Source organism: Labeo rohita, chromosome 5 (assembly GCF_022985175.1).
Source record: "Labeo rohita strain BAU-BD-2019 chromosome 5, IGBB_LRoh.1.0, whole genome shotgun sequence".
Lineage (NCBI taxonomy): Eukaryota > Metazoa > Chordata > Actinopteri > Cypriniformes > Cyprinidae > Labeo > Labeo rohita.
The window spans coordinates 18,173,694-18,195,326 of NC_066873.1; the positions used below are offsets into that span (position 1 = coordinate 18,173,694).

General features: G+C 39.8%; 1 protein-coding gene across 3 annotated transcripts in view; it reads left to right on the forward strand.

The window, feature by feature from the left end:
- edil3a (EGF-like repeats and discoidin I-like domains 3a) overlaps positions 1-21,633 on the forward strand; it is a 197,681-nt gene that overhangs the window by 44,439 nt on the left and 131,609 nt on the right. The window contains exon 2 of one of the 3 annotated variants that reach the window (XM_051109149.1): positions 10,411-10,437. The exons of 1 other annotated variant lie outside the window; for it this stretch is intronic. In XM_051109149.1, the coding sequence (XP_050965106.1) occupies positions 10,411-10,437 (27 nt within the window). Of the gene's footprint in view, positions 1-10,407; positions 10,438-21,633 lie in introns of all 3 variants that reach the window. One more of the 3 variants, XM_051109147.1, reaches the window with a different exon arrangement.

Below are 21,633 nucleotides of genomic sequence, written 5' to 3' on the forward strand. Positions count from 1 at the left end.
ATTTTGAAACAAAATTGCCATTTTCAAGTGTATCAAGAATAATGTAGACGTAGCCTATAATAGTTGAAAATAATAGTTGAATTTATAAAAATGCCCTGGATAAAAAGTTTCTCAATTTGAATATCAGGAGGAAATTTTACTTATTTTATCTTCTGGGAAACATGTAATTATCTTCTGTAGCCTGTAAAGGGCAGTACTAAATGAAAAAAAAAAGTTTTCAAAAGTTTCTCCCCTACTCTTAATGCATGTTTTTTTTTTCCTTCTGAAGCATCAGTGAGCATTTGAACTTTCTGTAATAGTTGCGTATGAGTCCCTCAGCTGTCCTCAGTGTGAAAATGTATCTCTAAATTATACAGTAAGTGTTGGAAAGGGTTCAAATACACAAAAATGCTGGAAAAACAAAGAATTTGTGGGACCTAAAGGATTTTTCTGAAGAACAGCAAGCAGTTTAACTGTTCAGGACTTGTGAAAAAAAAAAAAAAAAAAAAAAAAAAAACTGCTGTGGATCATTCAGGTAAGAACACAGTATTAAGAATCAAGGGGATGTAAACTTTTGAACCAAGTTGTTTTTATAAATTACTATTATTTTATAAAAACTATTATTTTCTCTGAAAATATGTGAAATATCTTATTTAGGTTAGTACTAAATAAACAGTAACATGCATTTTGTATGATCCCTCTTATTTTAGTAAAATAATTACAATTTTTAATGATTCTGTAACGGGGATGCAAACTTTTGACCTCAACTGTAAATACTGATAAACCAATATGCTTGTAACACATGCTTATAAGCAACTAGTTAATAATGAGAATTGGTCCTTAAACTAAAGTGTTATCATGTTTGTGCATATTTTGAGTGTCAAGTACATCTTGTGTGAACTGTTTCTTTTAACAAACCCTCTTTCTTCTGTTTAAAACAGTTTTTGTTTGTATAGTTTGATTTTATGTGCAACATCCCTCGATTTTTGACCGTAGTTCTGGGTCTCATTCAATTTTTTTGATATCTGACATGAGGCAACAGCTCTCTTTCATATTCCATGAAGATCCAGAAGCCCTCAAATCCTCACTTAACCTAAACCCTCCCGAAGCTTCCCTTTAGCTTCCCTCCTGAATTATCAAACACACCCGGAATTTATGTAACTTATTTGTTCTAGTGCATAAGTACCAGCCACGAGTAAAGGCTTTTAGTTGTGGCTTAGGCTTGATCTTTTGATATACAATAGATTTTCGGCAATAAAAACTAATGGTGTGATAGAAAGGTGTCTTGCTGGTCACGCAGTGCTTTTTAAAACTGTCTGAAACTAATACTTTTCATTCAAAGCAGACTGTCATGGATACAATATATATATTTTATAAAAAAACGTACTGTCTTTTAATAGACCGTAACCAATATGGGAACGATTCATCAGCGTTCCCATAGACCTCTGCGGTACCTCTGTGCGTGTCACGCTCCCCTATCTTCAGTGTGCACCTTTAGGGTGGTATCAGCCTTGTGCTTTCTGTACCTGTTACATTATATTTGGATATTACTTTCTCCAGGATTTCAGTAAGATTAAGTCAATCCGCCCTATGGCTTTGCCTTATCACCCCTGGCTGGGATTATCTACATGAGTAGGGACCGCTCTGCAATAAACCACCGTCATGTTTCATTTCTTCTTTCCTTTTCTAAACTTAGACTCAAAGAACATGCGTTTGAAATGAAAAAGGTCTATTTTTTCATTTTTTTTTTTTTTCTGATGAGAGTCAAATAGACAATAATTGGCCTGTGTGATTGTGTTGTGGAGTCTTGATGTCTGTGTTTGACTATTTTGGCCATGATGTTTGCTTCATTTAAGACCTTTTGCACCGTCATTCCTTCACATGTTAGATAAAGTTCTTGGGTGGATCACTCACTGATATTGTGTGTTTTGGTTGGATCTCGATGCCAAGCATCTGACATTTGTTTGGGAAAATATTTGATTCATTTCCCTCTAAAATGAGCTGGCATGGGTAAGAAATGGGATTATATGGAGATGAAAGGGTTTGTGGGTAATCTGATCGGCTCTTTTCCATTCCATAAATCTCATAGTGCTTTAAAATCGCTGTTGGAGGAGTGGACACTGCTTAAACTGCAGAAGAGCAGAACACATGTTGAGAACCAGTTCTTGAAAACAAAACCAAACTTACACACACACACACACTTTTCAACCCATAATGCCATACAGCTGTTGCAGGGACCAGATTATCCAGATGGAAACTCGTAGGGTGCTCGTAATTTTCAAAGCATTTATTGAATTTTAGTACTTTCATTGGAAGTAGCATGTTACCAGGAGAAACAAATGTAAATACCCTTAATACTGTGTTTATTTAACATTATAGTCAGCGGTATTTCATAGTTTTTTAGGGTTTGGCCATAAATTCCTTCAAAAAGAACTGGCTGGAGAACAAACATCACTTCTCAGCTTCAGCTAACAAATATGTCTTCATAAAATTGATTGAGGGTTATTCTCAATGATATTGAGAAAATGTAGTTTTAAGATTTTTTAGTAAGAATGCTGCAGTTTAAATGTCAAATTTGAGGTTGATTCATAAAGATTTATATTTGAAAATTTGCTCCGTTTTCGGAGTGTGAGGTTTTTCTTTTATTGATTGTACATGTGTTGACACACAGTATTGGTTTGTCAGCTTGTGTGTTTTTTTTCTGTCTGGAGAGTTGTCTGCAGCTATATTATTTGCATAAATACATTTAGATAAGACATAGTCAAACATGTATGTCGAAATTGTGCCTGGTCATGTGCGGGGAAGCTAGTGGCGCTTGCACTGTCCGGAAATTAACTTGATTTGCAGTCTGCCGACCGTATTTGGATTCGTCGCAGTTTTGCACAGAGAGCGCTCTGATATGTCGGACTGTACAGCCGTTTAATCAAAATCAATCTGAAGGCTGTATTAAAATGATTGAAGGGTCTAACCTGGCCCGCGGGCCACCAGGTGAAAAGACCTGCCATACAAGGTCAGTATGGTCTGTGTAGTCATTCGAAAAGGCTAATTCAAAAAAGTGTAATCTATATTTTGAAAGAACTGTTATTTAACCCCTAGTAATGTGTGATGATCTATCACAGACCATTTATTAGCAGTATGACTCATGGCGCTTATTTAAAACACTGTAATTAACTGTCTGTGCATTACAGACTCAAAGTATGTGATATCTACTATTGACACACATCCACTTTAGAGAATGGGCTTTTGAACTGATAAAATCCTCATTGGCATTGATTAAATTCGCCTGTGGCTGTGTTTTCTAACTAGCTCTTTAGAAATGGTAATTTAGGAATGCATTTTAGAGGTGTAGCATCAGTGCAGATGGAAAGAGATTTGGGAGTGCTTAACAAAACAATAAACATCATGAACATAGCAGTCAGTGACTGGACATGATAGCTTAGGGCTGTCTGTGTGCTGAGAGATAATGTGCATGTCTGGCTTTGTGTGATCAAAATTGTGTTTATGTGTGCATACATTTACATGTTACATGTCTGTGGGCCTTTTATTTTCAGTTTGTACACTGCTATTCAAATATTTGGATTTATTTAATAATATTGCTTGCACAATACATTTTTGATGAATGCAGTTGTCTTTCAAAAATCTTACCAAACTCTTTAGTGGCAATGGTCTTGTGCATGGTGACATATAGCACATACAAAATATTAAGGAGCACAACTGTTTTCAAGATTAGTAATAAAAATAAATGTTTCTTGAGCACTAAATCAACATATTCAGGGCTGTAATCTTACATTTATTTTTTGAAACACTTGTGCTCCTATTAAAAAAAAATTATAATTAAAAAAAGAAAAAAAATGTAAAAAAAAATTCAGAAGCACTTTCTGGTCAATAACAAAAATTATTCTTCCCATTACGCTGTGATATTTGACACCTTAAAGTGATTTACAGGGGCATTTTTTTAATATTTGTATTTTTTTTACATTTGCATTTTACATTTGAATTTTTTCTATATTGAAATGCCATCTTTTATGTCAAATTCAAAAGTGTATATTTATAAGCTTTTTCAAAATTTTTAAAATTAAAACAAAATAATAAGTAATCGATCAAATAAAATCAGTAATAACAAAATTCATTTGCAATTTGCACTACAGATGTGGCACAGAAGAAAAAAAAGTGGCATGTAGGTATATTTACAGACATTAAATGAGGCTCAGAGGTGGCATGATTGCAATTAAATTCATAAATTCATGTTGAAATAAATATTTTAAATACAGAATTTTAACTATAGAAATATATAATATATATATATATATATATATATATATATATATATATATATAAATAACTGAAATGATCATTTAAAAATGAAACTTAAACTGCCAGTAGGTGGTGGCTTGTCACTGATTTTATCACTGAATCATTCATTCAGTTGATTCGTTCAAATGATTGATTCATTCAGGAGTGAAGCAAGTGGCTGTCTTTATGAATGGGTAATTGAATCATTAACTCACTAGTTTCCTTTAAAAACACACATTCATTCGTAAACCAAACACTGCTGTGTTCATGCAAATATGATTGAAATTGTCACACTGTAGTGCCCTGATAAGTAATGGCTGATGAAAATTCAGCTTTGTTATCACATTAATTAATTACGTTTTAAAACATATTAAAATAGAAAAAATTTAAATTGTGATAATATTTCAAAATATTTGTTTTCTCTGTTGTCTTTTTTTCTGTAGTGCATATTTGATCAATATCTTTATGTAATATTTGCCGATATTGATATTTAATTTGTGCATTTACCTATTTGGAATTTCTTTTTCACCATCTAATGCTCACTTGTCTTATATATTTTTTTCATACTGTACATTAAAATGTTTTAATGCCTAAATTTACTTGTAGCATTTGAAATGACAGTTTTAAGTGTGCTATTTTTAATCTATCTGTCTAGACAAAATAGTACATAATTTCAGTGTTTACATTTATTGGTTATCTGAAATAATTGCCGAATTTTGTTAATCGTTAATTTTATTAATCACATGCATGAACTTTGTATAGTTTCATATTGTAAAATGTTGGTTGCTTAGTGCTGTTGCACTGTTAGGCAGCTCTATTTAAAAAAAAAAAAAATATTATTCAGATTACTTGAAATGCTCAGAGCCATAAAATTGGTTTATCCCTCTAATAGCACAAATATTATAGAATTGGATGTGCTGTATCGTTGCCTGCTAAAACGGGTGATGATTCGAAAACATTTCAAGTCTTTGTCCAAGTAGAAGAGTTTTACACCACAATCAGTTTTATATTGTTTCTATTTCTCTGTGATGTTAATTACCTTACACAAAATGGCAATGTTACGAAACACTGTACTGACGTGTTTGGAGTCTAATAACTGGCGGTTAATTGATGACTGAGTTGCCATAAGAACACGGCTTGTTTATGTACAGTTTTGTATAAATCTACATCAATATTCAGTTTCTGCCATTCAGGAGTAGCTCTCTTTGACCTCCTCTGCTTTCATCTTTTCAATAAAGTGATTCTCTCACATTTTTAATTAACTTAACGATATAAACAGACATTTCTCTTACTGAATCTTGAAAGAGTTGCTTTGTTAAGCAAGGTTTCTCCCTCAACAGTAGCATGTCTAGGATGAATATAATGACGGCTGCTAACAACCATTCTGGCCAACTACCATTTCACAGTAATTATATAATAGCTCAGATTTTAAATTTTCTCTAAGACCCAAGGGAACTACAAAAGGCTGCGTAAAAAGCCGATTGTCAGATTATATTTTCAGAATGAGTGCTGTTTATCAGGCATTAAATATAGCTGAATTAAAAGAAAGAATTAGCTTTTACATATCTTACTGTAGTTACACAAAATTAATCAAAGTGTCAGAAGGACAGGGCGGAACAGATACTACACATCAGTTCCAGCACTAATTGAATGAGTCTGTGACGTCTGGCAGCGATGTCTTTCTTCCTGTAATCAGTTTAGCGAGTCTGTGTTTGAGACTGTGCGGTGCCACGGTTTGGCTCAGATGCTGTTTGAGCTGCTTCAGGAGAAGATGCTGCCTAATTCTTCACCCAGATGTAAAACAATCCAGCGTCTGCTGATTTATATCAGTGTCTGTGTGTTCCAACGGATGCACAACAATATCACAGTGTTTCAAAATGCTACAATAAAAGCGCAGTGTTGTGATACAGAGATGATATCAGATGGTAATACCCTGGCACTGAACAGGGATGTGCTGAACTACAAATTTACAAAATCCCATATAATTACGGTTCACCTAGTCTCGCAAAGCCAAACCTTACGAATGATGACAGAAAGTCTCGACTCCATAGCAGCTATCATTGGACAAGGACCGCCCAATAGGCCGTCTGACCATAATGTAATACTTTCGATTACAGTTCATTTCATTCAGCATCCTGTTTAGGGGTACAAATGTAAAGTCAATATCCCTACAATAACAGGCTGGCATGCAGGCAATAACTCATTCAGTCAAGAACATTGTGTTCAGAGTCTACGCAATACTTCACATGCTTTTGAAAATCCACTGTTTAGATCAGGGGAAGGCAAGCTCAGTCCTAGAGAGGCACAGTCCTGCAGAGTTCAGCTCTAACCCTGAAAGAAAAAAAACTCTCTACTCTCTCTAAAAACTGTCTATCGACCTTTTTCCTCATTGTGGAAGTAAGCCTATGGGTGAGACTTCCGGTTCATTATCCATGATAGGGAAATAACGAGAAGAATAACAGCGTGCAGTAAATGGTAAAACTGTTTGCTCTACAATCCAGAGTGCTCATAATTAAGATAACAGATTATGGTCAGAAACACAAATCTGCAATATCAAGCAGCAAAACAAGTTGTTTTGTACAGCAAAAAATAGTTGGACGCTGATGAGACCAGAAGCCACTCATAAGAGGGCTTAGTAATAGCCTTAGTAATCCTGAAGACATTGATTAGCTTGTTCAGATGTGTTGATTAGGGTTAGCGCTGAACTCTGCAGTACTGCAGCTCTCTAGGACCGAACTTGCAGACCCCTGGTTTAGATGCTCCTGATTGTTAAGCGCTGATTGTTACAGTTGTGAACATTACAGCTTCCTTTGTCTTGTTTCCAGGCAGACTGTTAATAAACTCAACACACACATCTCCTGTGAAATCCTGTAAATTCAACCTACGTATCAGAAGTGAACTATTTTTTACTTGACTGGGCATGTTGAAAGCACAACTACTTAAATGTCTAGACCAAAACTGTCTGAGTAATGTTCTTTAACAATATTGTTCAGGACTTAGAATTTATTAGAAAACTGCTGCTTTGAAAGTTATAGAGCAGGTTTTTGTGTTCTGACAGTTACTACATAAGTTGATCTTACTAATTAGATATTTTCTTTTTAGTAACTTGTGCACCATATATATTTATTTATTTATTTTTTATTGGGATTCATACATCATCTGAATAGCTAAATAAATAAGCTTTCCAATGATGTATGGTTTGTTTGGATAGAACAATATTTGGGATATACAACTATTTGAAAATCTTAAATCTGAGGGTGTAAAAAATCTAAATATTGAGAAAATTGCCTTTAAAGTTGTCCAAATTAAGTTCTTAGCAATGCATATTACTAATCCAATTTTTTTTTTTCTTTTAGAAAATTTTGAAATAAATGTATAATTTTATTCAGCAGATTAAAGCATTAAAGACATTTATAATGTTACAGAATTTCTACAAAGTTATTAAGCTATTAAGCAGCACAACTCAGCATAATTTAATGAATTTTGAAGTAATGGCCACTGGAAATTCAGCTTGTCATCCCAGGAATAAATTACATTTTAACTATATTACAATAGAAAACAGTTGTTTTATATATTTATAATAAATAAAATGTCATAGTATTCCTGTTTTTTTTTTTTTTTTTTTTTTTTTTTGTATATTTGATCAAATAAATGCAGCCTTGATGAGCATAAGAGATAAGAGAAAAAAAAAAATTACATTTAAAAATATTTTTGACCCCAAACTTTTAAAACAATATTGTACATGAATGAATCAATCAATCAATCAATCAATCAACCAATCAATGGTATTACAATGGCATCATGGTAATACCAAGATAGTTTCTTGTATGTGAAGACCAGTTGCCAAGTAAAGGGCAGTGTGGTTTACAGAGTGGTTTGCATATATTTCTATGGAGGGCTGAAATCACGTTTGGGGGTTCGGGTAGGAATCTGTAATCACGTACAGTTGCTGAAGCTCATGACAACGTGCAATCGCTTTCGTATGTGCGCTGTTTTTCGAAATCAAAGAAATTCAGCGGAGAGGGGAGAGGAGGGGAAGGGGGGACACAGTAACTTGTTTGGGGGGGGCAAGGTCTGCAAATGCGTCGGCCCTGCTTCAGCGGCCATTTTCAAGACAATGTATCATGTTGAGACTAAGCACATTTGTGATACATAATTTTTTTTTTTTCCTCACCAAAGACCACCTTCCTGCCCAACACACACACACTAACACACACAAATACACTCATATTCTCCCCCCCTTCCCCCCCACACACATCTCAACAACCTTGTTTTTCATGTTTGGGGCTCCAGGCCAAATCCCCAGTGTGCAGCAGTACGTTTCAGAGAGCAGATAACACAAAACTCAAAGAAGGTTCTAGAAACCAGACCCAGCAGAAAGAGGGGGAGCAAGAAAGTGGGAAGATGTAGCATGGGGACTGGGCCTTTTATGTCTGTGAGCTGTCACTCTGCTCTGTAAGAGAAAGATAGAGTGGCAAAACAGAAGAAAACCACAAGAAGATACAGTTCGCAGTGGATAGAGTCAAGAGTCTGGATGTGTGATGTCATATTTGTGTTCATGCAGCTCTTTAAAACACCACACAACTGTGTCATGGCTATGAATGGTGTATGTTCTTAAGCAGTGTGTGTTCTTGTGCCTTTGAATTGTTTTATTAACATAAAAGGCACACTTTGTGCCCTGGTTATGCATGTGTGTCAGGAAAAGCTGTGTTTGGTACGCGAAAGCTTGCGCATTGTGTCTGTGCATGTCTTTGTAGATAAACTTCTGTCTTGGCTCAGATAATGACTCTTATGGACGTTATAGAGGAGCAGACATTGACACTCACCCGAGTAGCCATGCTGTTGCTGGGTTGGTGCATCCAACTCTCTCTTCCTTTCTCTGTCTTCAGCTTGTTTACATGGATTATTGGGGCTTTGACATTCTACATAGTGGCGCATCTGTGTGAAAATGGTCTGTACCATTAGAAATCTGACTGATTAGACAGTCAGATTTCTAATGGTACAGACCATTAAGATTCCTTTAAAGAGAGTTGACCTCTAACTGCTACCAGCAACACAAAAACCCAAACAATTCATCACATGCAGCCAATGAGGATAGCTTAACCTCAGTTCTGATACCATCAGGACCCAAGAAGAGCTTCTTTCACAGGGAGGTGAATAGGATGAAGACTGAGTGAAAGAGAAGAAAAAGGAAAGGGTGCCGGGAGTCTTCCCGGGGTAACGTGATCAGGTTGATGGAGGTCAATGATAATGGCTGGAGACAGGTTGGGTTCATCCTTGCCTTTAAGGCCCACAGCACAGCGATTAACAGTCAAACACATGCATGCTCAGCCGGATAATCTGTGAGCTGCTGCTGAATGATAAATACGGGCCGGGCTCCGGCTGAGTGAGCGCCAGGGTCAGACGCAACAGCAACGTTTAGATATTGTATTAAAACTTGCCCTATGAGACTGTCCTAATTCCAAAGAGCCCGACCTTCAGGCGATTACGAGAACGGTCATCAGCTACATTCACACAGCAGCAGCGGACAGCCGGCCCGGTTGGGAGAACTAAAATGAGTAATGAGTATAAAATATAATGACGACTGCATTATATTCCTCTTATATTCCACATGTTTTCAGATGTTACAAATGGATTCTGAGTGTGAATTCAGCTGATGTGTGATGTAATAACAGAATGGCAACTGACAGTGTCATGTCATTGATATACGTATGAAATAGGTGTGTGCTTCATGGGTTATTCTTTTGCTGTCAGTCACTAATATATAAGGCCTGTCAGCCTCTCTCAGGTTTGAAAAATGGCAGGGAAAAAAAAAATCTCTGGAGATCTCATATCTATAAGAATGAAAAACACTGGGGATGTCCACTGAAATTGCTGAAATTGAAACATGTATATATATACATATATATATATATATATATATATATATATATATATATATATATATAATGCTGTTTTGTTGTTTTTAGCAATGACTTATTGTTGTATTATGATATTTTTGGTGTGACTCAAATGCACCACCTGTTCAATTGCAAATAGCTTTTGTGTTACAAGAGAGGTTATGTGAAAGAGGACTGACCACGTCTTTCTCTTTCTCTCCTTCCTCCCCTCCAATTCCTTCATATCCGTCTATAGCAGCAGATGGTGAGGATCCGACTTCAGCAGGTGGGATATATCTAGATATGGTAATTGTTGTGCTCCCCTCATTTGGCTCCTGTAGCTCTCTTTGTTGCACTTCCTTCTACTGTTGTCAGTTTTGGCATGTGTGACCTTCCCTGCATGAAATTCACACGTCTATTTCAGAGCTCTTCTCTTACCTGTTTCTTCACACCTTCTCAAGATCCCCTCTGATGTCACATCGTCCTTGCTGTGTTATTCTGTCTTCTCACCATGACGTTGATGCATAGAGCATCTCAAAACCTGCTGCAGAACCCCCCTGCTTATGATACATTACCCAGTCTCTTTTCAAATGCTGCTATTCTGATCGCTTGCTTGCAGTCGAATTTGGTTGCCACCGCTGTTGACGTATATTCTTGCTTTTTATAAATTTTGATAATCTTGCACATTTGGCACTGTGCATTTGCACACACATATTATGGTAACTTAAGGTGTTTGCTTCTCTCCATCTCCTCTCGACCTCCTTGGCTTCTCAGTATCCCACCCATTGATCCCTCTCATCGCGCCTGGTCAGCACTCACTCTTGAGCCCACTGATCTCTGTGAGCGGAGCTGCTTTGAAGAGCGCTCAGAATCTTCTCTCCTGCCTCGTTGTTTTATGAGGTTCCAAGCTTTCAATAAAACGCTCCAGCCCTTCTGTCTTCACATTCACGGGTGTTCCTTTTATACTGTGAACAAGACGCACATCTGTTGCTCTCTGTCACCACAGAAAGTGTTAGATAGACTTTTGCATAAATGAGCAAGATTATTAATCATGATTAAAATTCTCTTTTATAGGTGTGAACACATTTATCGTTGTTCAGTACATTTTCACAGACAAAATCCAGTCATTTCAATAGAAATCCACACAGTTGGGAATTTCACATAAGATTTTTGCATCAGGTTCATGGTGGTCGCATGGATTTGCATTGTTGACAACCAGAAAGTTGCTTGGTTTGAAAGGGACTTTAGATTTTATTTTATCTGACAACAACGGCATACCAAATTTTGTTTATTTAAAGTGTGAAATTATCATAATTTACTAATGCTGTGTCAAACTTGTATGACTTTTTTCTTCTGTGGAACATAATATGTCTTGAGTGTCTATACATATAGTCATATAGGTTTGGAAAAATGTGAGGGTGAGTAAAAGATGATATGAAGTTTTATTTTCTATTAAAAGGCAAGTTTTCTATTCTTTAACTTGTGTTTCTTTGGCTTCAGTCTGATCTACAACCCCAATTCCAGAAAAGCTGAGACATTTCATGAAATGCCATAAAATAAAGAATAATTATCTGTTCGTTCTCTTTAACCTTTATTCAACTGCAAAAAGTACAAAAAATTGTTTTCAGTGGCCAGCTTTTCATTTTATGAAAACCAACCTTTTACCAGTAAGAAAATCCGACTACGCCACCCTAGAAATTAGCTCTAGGGAACAATACTCAAAACCCAAGAATGAAGTAATTAAGCACACAGGTTCGGTTCCCTCATGCAAGTGAACAAGAGACGTGGGTATAATATAAAAATACAAATGTTTATTAATACAAGAATGTGTTAAAATGGACACTAAAATGTCAAAGAAGCAACAGGAGATCCCACTTTAAATGGAAGAAAATGAATTTACACAAAGAATGAATGTAGATAATAACACAAAATCAACTTTAAATATGAAAGCAAAATAAATACCAGCAGGGCTGAGGCTCCCAACGGCAGGAAACAAAATGGAGTCTGGTTTTACAAGGGCACACTTTCACGCACACACACCAAGGTGCACTCAGATCACACTACCACACACTCAAAGTGGTACACAGCACGCAATAAAGAAGAACCACCACCACAAAGAGGAGGATCCGTTCACCCGTGGGACCCCAGCTCCTGCAATAGACCAAAAATAAATGAATAAACTATAACAAACAAATAAACACCATTAACTTAAAGCAAAATACAACACAAACATCAATTAACTAATAAAACAACTCCAAACAAAGGTGGGTATCAATACCACATAAGACTGGAAGAAAACATTAGGAAAAAATCAAATAAATTCAAACAAAATTACAAAGCAACTTGAAGTTAGATGTAAACGGCATATAAATCAAGTTGCATTAATAAAGGAAAAATAACATACAAATAAAACAGCAAACACAACAGTATATAATTACATATATATATATATAGTACGATAACCAAAAAGAACACAAGACAAACTTGACTCCCACAAAATTAATCAAAAGAAAATAAAGGACAAAACTAAACAGTTATTTTCTCTCAATAAAATGAGATCGTCATATTCTCCATGTTGATGCACAAGCAGGAAACGAAACAATAGGAACCAGACGAACAATCCCCTTTCAACAACGATGATGATGGCGTCTGCACGACAGTGTGAACAGCAAAACCGTAGGATTGTGAGCAGAACGTCAGCAGCGCAAAGCGGAAAACAGCAGTAAATACAATATAAAACAAGAAAGAACAAGAGGGAGAATCCTATAACGAACACAAAAAGAGACGTTACAAATCCTCATACTTTTTCATTCATGAATTATAATTATACTTAAAACACTTACCGTCAAGGTATCATGCAAAATAGAAAATGTACAGGCACAGATCTATAAATCATGCCCACCGATAGCACCCTGGGGTACAGGAAACGCACCTATTCAGCATGTAACAATGTTAACAGCACATCGAAGGATCACGATACAACAAGCTTATACAAATACACATACCTGAGAGGCAAACAGTCATTAAATCCACCAAGCAGCACCGACAACACACTGACACCAGGCCAAAACGACACTATAATTTACGGAAGAAAGCGCTTTAAAAGACCAACCAGTTTTAAAATAACCGCCTGTTACAGCACAGCGCGCTTACCTGCAACCACCGTAAACACGGGCACAAAGGGGGAAAGTCGGACGTGACGCATCACAGGCAACAACCAATCAGCCTTTATATTGAGGATACTAGTTGCTGATAGGTAAATTCGGCTGTCAGTCACCTAATTTCATTACATTCCACCCCCAGTTTCTGCAACGTCGCCCCGACGGTGATCTAAACGGCAGCCCACCCAAAACTGTCAGTTCCAAGGCCGAAACAGGGTACTAACTGTACTACAAACTATACTAGACACTGAACCAGCACCTACTGCTCGAGGGAGGTGATGCATGTTAGAGTGATGACCTGCAGTTCTCCTCCCGGTTCTTCTCACTACACTCTCGGCAACCTCCAATGAATTGGGAGGCAATGCAACTGGCTGCAAACCCCCCTCAACCTCAGAACCGTCTGTTACTCTACCGGCTTCTACAGATAACGCACCACCAGATGTCTGAGGGACAGAAGAAATGACAACATCTTGTGGCCTCAACCTACCTCTATCTTGTGGTGTCTCTGGCACCAAGACAAACAAATCCTCCTCATCATGCTCCTCTTCGAGAGGTTGCAAAGGTTCAATAACCAAAGGGTCAGGCAACTCAAGAGGTGGATCCTGGCCGATCAAAGCCTTCAGCAGAGATCGGTGCACCTGCTTTACCTTACTCAAGTCTGTGGTGGGAGCAATGGTATATACCGGCCCACCCTCCTTAGGCGCCCTCAGGACCTGGTACACCACTGAGCTCCACAGGTCCTGGATTTTACATCTACCCCTTACGCTATAATCGCGGAGGTATACCAGCTGACCCTCCTTCAGTGGTGCTTCCTTTACCTGCAGGTCATGCCGGGCCTTTCGCCGATCAGCTGCGGCACCCAACCGTTCACGGGCACCCTTGAAAGCAACTTGCAACCGATCCTGCTGCTCCAAAATCCACCTATGAACACTGCCAGCGAATGGCTCTTGAACTCTTCCCAACAGGAAATCAACAGGAAGTCTAGGCTCCTGCCCAAACATTAAAAAGTGCGGAGATTCCCCAGTTGCCTGATGAGGGGTCGTGTTATAAGCAAAGAGTGCCTGGGGGAGACAAAATGGCCAATCACCCTTTTTAGAAAGCGGCAAAGTGCGCAACAAGTCATGCAACGTCCTATTAAAGCGTTCGCATTGACCATTTCCAGCTGGGTGATATGGAGTGGTCCGTGACTTCTCGACTCCATACAAACTACAAAGTTGCTGGATGAGAGTGGATTCAAAATTACGGCCTTGGTCAGAGTGAATACGACCTGGCACTCCGAATTTACAGAACCACTCTACCACCAGAACCTGAGCCACGGTCTCTGCCCGTTGGTCTCTAGTGGGTACGGCCAAGGTGTATTTTGTAAAAATATCAGTCATGACTAACACGTTCTCCAGCCCAGACCTCGAGGGCTCTAGCACAGTGAAATCCAAAGCTAAAATTTCATTAGGACGGGCAGCCAACAAATGTCCCATAAAGCTACCAGGGGCAGTAGGGAAACCTTTGGCACACTGGCACCGCTCACACTCCTGGCACCAGCGGGCAATATCTGCAGACATCCCAGGCCAGTAGCATCGCTGACGCACAAGCTGGGATGTACGCTCCACCCCCTGGTGCCCATGCTGTTGGTGAAGCTGGGTCAAGACTTCGTGTTTCATGACTGCTGGCAATAACACCTGGAAAACCTCCTCGCCACCGTCTGGGCGAAACACACGCCGATAAAGCACCCCATCAGTCTCCACCAGGCGGTCCCACTGCCGAAACAGAATAATTGCAAGCTTTGAGAGTTTCTTACGCTCTTCAGGAGTTGGAGGTGACTTGCGCCTCCAAAATACCAACAATTCTCCTATGACCGGGTCTACTACCTGCTGAGCACCCATATCACTGACAGAGGAACAAGGGAATGAGGTAACCTGATTTACCTGGGCCACCAGTTCAACTTGGGCAGCTTGCTGCAACACCACTGGAACAGCAACCCCTGGGCACAACTCCTGCACCTCTACTGTACCTGGAAAGTTTTGTCGTGACAAAGCATCAGCATTGCGATTGCTTTTCCCTGACCTATATTTGATCTCAAAGTCAAATGCTGCAACTTGGGCAGCCCAACGCTGTTCCATCGCACCCAACTTTGCGGAAGTCAGGTAGCTAAGGGGGTTGTTATCAGTAAATACCACACATTTATGGCCCAGCAAGTACTCCCTAAATTTCTCAGTCATGGCCCACTTGAGCGCTAAAAACTCCAGTTTCATAGAACTGTAGTTAGTTGTATTGCGCTCAGTGGGCCTAAGACTGCGACTACCATACGCTATAGGGCGCACCTTACCTTGCTGCTCCTGTGAAAGGACTGCCCCTAGTCCCCCATGACTAGCATCTACCTCTAAAATAAACGGTAGCGAGAAGTCAGCATAGGCAAGCACTGGGGCTGTGGTCAATTTACCTTTCAACCCCTCAAAGCTACACTGACATTCCGCAGACCAGGCTTCAGCAAACTCCCGAGCACTGCGCTTTAGAGGTTTTGGGTTTGCTAGCTGAGCCACCAACCTATGAAGAGGGGCAGCCAACTTGGCGAACCCCTCCACAAAGCGCCGGTAGTAGCTAGCAAATCCCAAAAATGAGCGCAACTCCGAAACATTAGTCGGACGGGGCCATTGTGCAACTGCCTCTACTTTACCTGGGTCAGTAGAAACCCCCTCAGAAGAGATGACATGCCCCAAATAATGTACTTCCTTTTTAAAAAAGGCACACTTGGATAGTTTGGCCTTCAAACCTTCCCTCTGCAAGCGGCTCAAGACAACCTCCAACCGAGCAAGATGTTGATCTACGGAGGAGGAGGAAAAGACAATAATATCATCAAGATATAGGAGGAGGGACTGGCACTGCTGGTCCCCAAACAACCGCTCCATCAAACGTTGGAAGGTGCTTGGGGCGTTGCATAACCCGAACGGCATTCTGTTCCACTCAAAGAGACCAAATGGGGTGCAGAAAGCAGTCTTGGATTTGTCCCCCTCAGCTACAGGTACTTGGTTGTACCCGCTGGCCAGGTCCATGGTGGAAAACCAACGGGCCCCAGCCAGCGAATCCAAAGTCTCCTCAATACGTGGTAGAGGGAACGCATCCTTCCTAGTTTTTGAATTTAAGCGACGGTAGTCTACACACATTCGCAGACTACCGTCCTTCTTTTTAACCAACACAATAGGTGAAGCATAAGGACTGCAGCTCTCTCTTATTACCTGGGTTTCCAATAACTGATTGATATGTGCCTTTACCACCTCATACTCAGATGGAGGAATGCGCCTGAACCGCTGCCTGACCGGGATGTCATCCAACAAGGGGATATCATGAGATATCAAGTTGGTGCATCCCAAATCACCATCGTGTGTGGAGAACACGGGTACATACTTCTCCAACAATGCTCTAACCTTACCCTGTTCTTCTTCTGACAACACAGAAAGATCCAAAGTGGCTATCTGTTCCTGCACAGTAGGAGAAACCTGCACAACCTGTGCACTCACCTTAGCTGTAACCGTCTTAACTTCTGCAACTTCTGGAGGTAAACTAACCACATCAACCTGATTCACAGTGCCAATAACAGTGCTAGCATACAACACTACGTCCATGGTACCAACATTCACTATTGGCACATAGACCGTACCACTGTCCACCCTTAGAAGAGCAGGGGAGGCCAACAAACCTGCCGGTAGACCAGAAGTGGGTGGTTCAAACAGTACAGTACCACTTGCGTACTGCACAGAACAGGTTGCAGCAACAAATTTCATGGTGCCACCCGTGATGCGACATGCCCGACGTCCACGCACTCTGACTCGCCCCTTACAATCCACAGCTGGCTGAGCATCAACCTGGTGGCAATGTTGTAAAGCCTGAAAAACAAAACTAGGGGCCTGTGACACCGACGGTAAATCAAAAAGAGCTGCACCATGTTGGCCAAGGAGCTCCCGGTAGCAGCGGCTGAGGATGTTCATGCCCAACACCCCAGGAACTTGTGCACACACACCACCAGGAGGATCCCTGACCACCAAAATGCCACAGCCTAAAACTACTCGCCCACAAAGCTCCACGTCCAATTCCAAATAACCAATATAGGGAATTGTAAGGCCGTTTGCAGCTCGAAGCTGCAACCAATTACATGACCTAAGCTGCTCCTGACCCCACAACCCAAAATTAGTCATAAAACAACTCTCTGTCATGGTGGACACCATTGAACCAGTGTCCACCAGGCAAGGTACCTGAACCCCACCCATAAATACAACGAGCTGTGGACAAGAAGACATAAAACGTGACATAAAATCAGTAGCGGTGACATTGAGCCTATCCTTTTCCCAACCAAGTTGCGGCCCTGCAACTCGGTGGGAACTAGTTTTCCGACGGCTGCATGGACGATGACTGCTCACCCCTCATTAAAGCCAAATTCACACGAGCCGGCGGTGGGCGGACAGGCATCCGCTCCCCGTCGCAATCTCTAGCAAAATGGCCAGGTTTCTGACACCTTCTGCAAATTAAATTAGCCCTAGATGGTCGTGAATGTGACTGAGGATTTTGAAGCTGAGCCATACTTTGAGATAACTGATTTAATTGTTGCTGCTGCTTCCGCAGCATGTCCCGCAGTTCACTCATTTCTGACACTGCTGAACCATCACTACTATTAAGGTGCTGCCGTCCCTGTACCCCATATTGAATGCCATAAGCGGATGGAACGGACTGACTTCGACCACGCACCCCCCCCCAGGCATACCCTCTCTTTCCCAACGAAGGGCTTCGCTGCGAACATCAAATAATGTGACAGTGGGTTGACGACGCACTAACTGCTTCAGTTCACGTCGAAGAGCACAATCATTAACATACTCAACAAACTGATCCCTCAGCAAAATTTCACCATTAGGGATGCCATGAGGGGACTGATTTTTAACTTTTTCCAGAAGACTCATCAAGGCCAAAGAAAACTCTACCAAAGTTTCCCCTTCCTGTTGTCTTCTGGAAAAAAACGACTCTTGAAGTGCTACGTAAGACTTTGTGCAACCATACAATTCGCGCAATACTCGAATAATTTGTTTTGGATCCTCCCTCTCGTTCACTGACCGATAACGAATTTCTTCCCTCGCCTCTCCCTCCAGATGATCAACCAAGAAAAATGCCTGATCAACTGTAGACAGACGGCGAAGCCGCATACAAGCCTGAGCCTCCTCCACCCACTCGTCGATGCCAATGCCCGACCGACCACTAAACTTTGGGCACTTACGATCTCGAGGAACAAAAACAAACCGTTCCATTGCCGATGCATCAGCACCAACGAGTGGGGGATCTGCAACTGCAGGAATAGAAACATTAGATGGGCCTGGCTGTGCAACAGACACTTGTTCTTGTCTCAATCGTTCATTATCCGATTTTAATTGGGCTACCAAATCTCTTAACTCACGCATTTCATCCTCCATAATTGCAAATGCACCAGCACTTACCACTAATACGTAACTGAATTTAACTTGTGCCGGACCACCGAAAGGGACTGCCTCTGTCTGGTTCCTAACAAAAAGAAAAACAAAAAGAACAGAACAAATACTCAAACAAACCCACGTCTCTGTACTAAAGAGGGAACCCTGCCGACTACGCCAGAATGTGACGGAGTGGCACAATTATGAAAACCAACCTTTTACCAGTAAGAAAATCCGACTACGCCACCCTAGAAATTAGCTCTAGGGAACAATACTCAAAACCCAAGAATGAAGTAATTAAGCACACAGGTTCGGTTCCCTCATGCAAGTGAACAAGAGACGTGGGTATAATATAAAAATACAAATGTTTATTAATACAAGAATGTGTTAAAATGGACACTAAAATGTCAAAGAAGCAACAGGAGATCCCACTTTAAATGGAAGAAAATGAATTTACACAAAGAATGAATGTAGATAATAACACAAAATCAACTTTAAATATGAAAGCAAAATAAATACCAGCAGGGCTGAGGCTCCCAACGGCAGGAAACAAAATGGAGTCTGGTTTTACAAGGGCACACTTTCACGCACACACACCAAGGTGCACTCAGATCACACTACCACACACTCAAAGTGGTACACAGCACGCAATAAAGAAGAACCACCACCACAAAGAGGAGGATCCGTTCACCCGTGGGACCCCAGCTCCTGCAATAGACCAAAAATAAATGAATAAACTATAACAAACAAATAAACACCATTAACTTAAAGCAAAATACAACACAAACATCAATTAACTAATAAAACAACTCCAAACAAAGGTGGGTATCAATACCACATAAGACTGGAAGAAAACATTAGGAAAAAATCAAATAAATTCAAACAAAATTACAAAGCAACTTGAAGTTAGATGTAAACGGCATATAAATCAAGTTGCATTAATAAAGGAAAAATAACATACAAATAAAACAGCAAACACAACAGTATATAATTACACATATATATATATATATAGTACGATAACCAAAAAGAACACAAGACAAACTTGACTCCCACAAAATTAATCAAAAGAAAATAAAGGACAAAACTAAACAGTTATTTTCTCTCAATAAAATGAGATCGTCATATTCTCCATGTTGATGCACAAGCAGGAAACGAAACAATAGGAACCAGACGAACAATCCCCTTTCAACAACGATGATGATGGCGTCTGCACGACAGTGTGAACAGCAAAACCGTAGGATTGTGAGCAGAACGTCAGCAGCGCAAAGCGGAAAACAGCAGTAAATACAATATAAAACAAGAAAGAACAAGAGGGAGAATCCTATAACGAACACAAAAAGAGACGTTACAAATCCTCATACTTTTTCATTCATGAATTATAATTATACTTAAAACACTTACCGTCAAGGTATCATGCAAAATAGAAAATGTACAGGCACAGATCTATAAATCATGCCCACCGATAGCACCCTGGGGTACAGGAAACGCACCTATTCAGCATGTAACAATGTTAACAGCACATCGAAGGATCACGATACAACAAGCTTATACAAATACACATACCTGAGAGGCAAACAGTCATTAAATCCACCAAGCAGCACCGACAACACACTGACACCAGGCCAAAACGACACTATAATTTACGGAAGAAAGCGCTTTAAAAGACCAACCAGTTTTAAAATAACCGCCTGTTACAGCACAGCGCGCTTACCTGCAACCACCGTAAACACGGGCACAAAGGGGGAAAGTCGGACGTGACGCATCACAGGCAACAACCAATCAGCCTTTATATTGAGGATACTAGTTGCTGATAGGTAAATTCGGCTGTCAGTCACCTAATTTCATTGGGGGCAAAGGTGCCATTGACTGGAATATGTGCAAAATGGGGCATGTATTGCTTGTACAGACACACACAGTATACTGCCATCAAGATGACGTATTTCATGGGACGTCCATGGTTATTAGATCAAGACAATGCCAGGTCTCATTCTGCATGTGCTGCAACAGCATGGTTTTGTAGACACAAACTGAATGTGCTAGACTGGCCTGCCTGCAGTCCAGATCTGTTTCCTGTTGAAAATGTATGACCAGTCATGAAAAGGAGTATCAGACAATGATGATCACAGACTGCTAAGCATCTGAAGTTTTTTATCAAGCCAGATTGGGCAACAATTTTACTTGCAAGACTAGAAGTAGTAGTATCTTCAATTCCCAAACAATTAAATACTGTAATTAAAAGGAAAGTTGATGTGGCACAGTGTTAAATATGTCTCTGTCCTAGCTTTTTTGGAGTGTGACAACTTTTCTGTAATTGGGGTTGTAGCTAATGAATATGCATGTTATATAAACGCAGATGGGCTCTTGTAACTGAATGGCAGAACCTCCATTCCTATAGCCTTTTTTAGTATTATGGTTTCTGCCATTCACATTTCTATGAGTAGGCCATCTTCTCCTTCTCAGACAGACTCTGTGGTTACTTAAATGCTTTTCTCTAAGAACCACACTATCTGTATTGCAGCTGTCATATCCTATCCAAAAAAAAAAAAACAAAAAAAAAACCCTGTCATTTCATATTAGTTTAGCATCCAAAGTGGCTTTTTAAGCCTGTTTAGAATTTCAGATTAGTTCTACTAACTCTTCAGCCGGCCGTGCTTTATGCTGATGCTAAAAGGTTCGTGGTACTGTATGTGTTCCATAGTTTACATTTACCAGCATCCATTAGTTTCCACAAGGAATTTATGATCTTTGATGCACATAATGCCTTCAAATTCCACTTCTCTATATATACTGGAATGAATGAATGAATAAATGTATGAATGAACGAATGAATGAAAGTGTGCAGTATGCACCCAAAGAAAGAAGTCTTCATCAAAA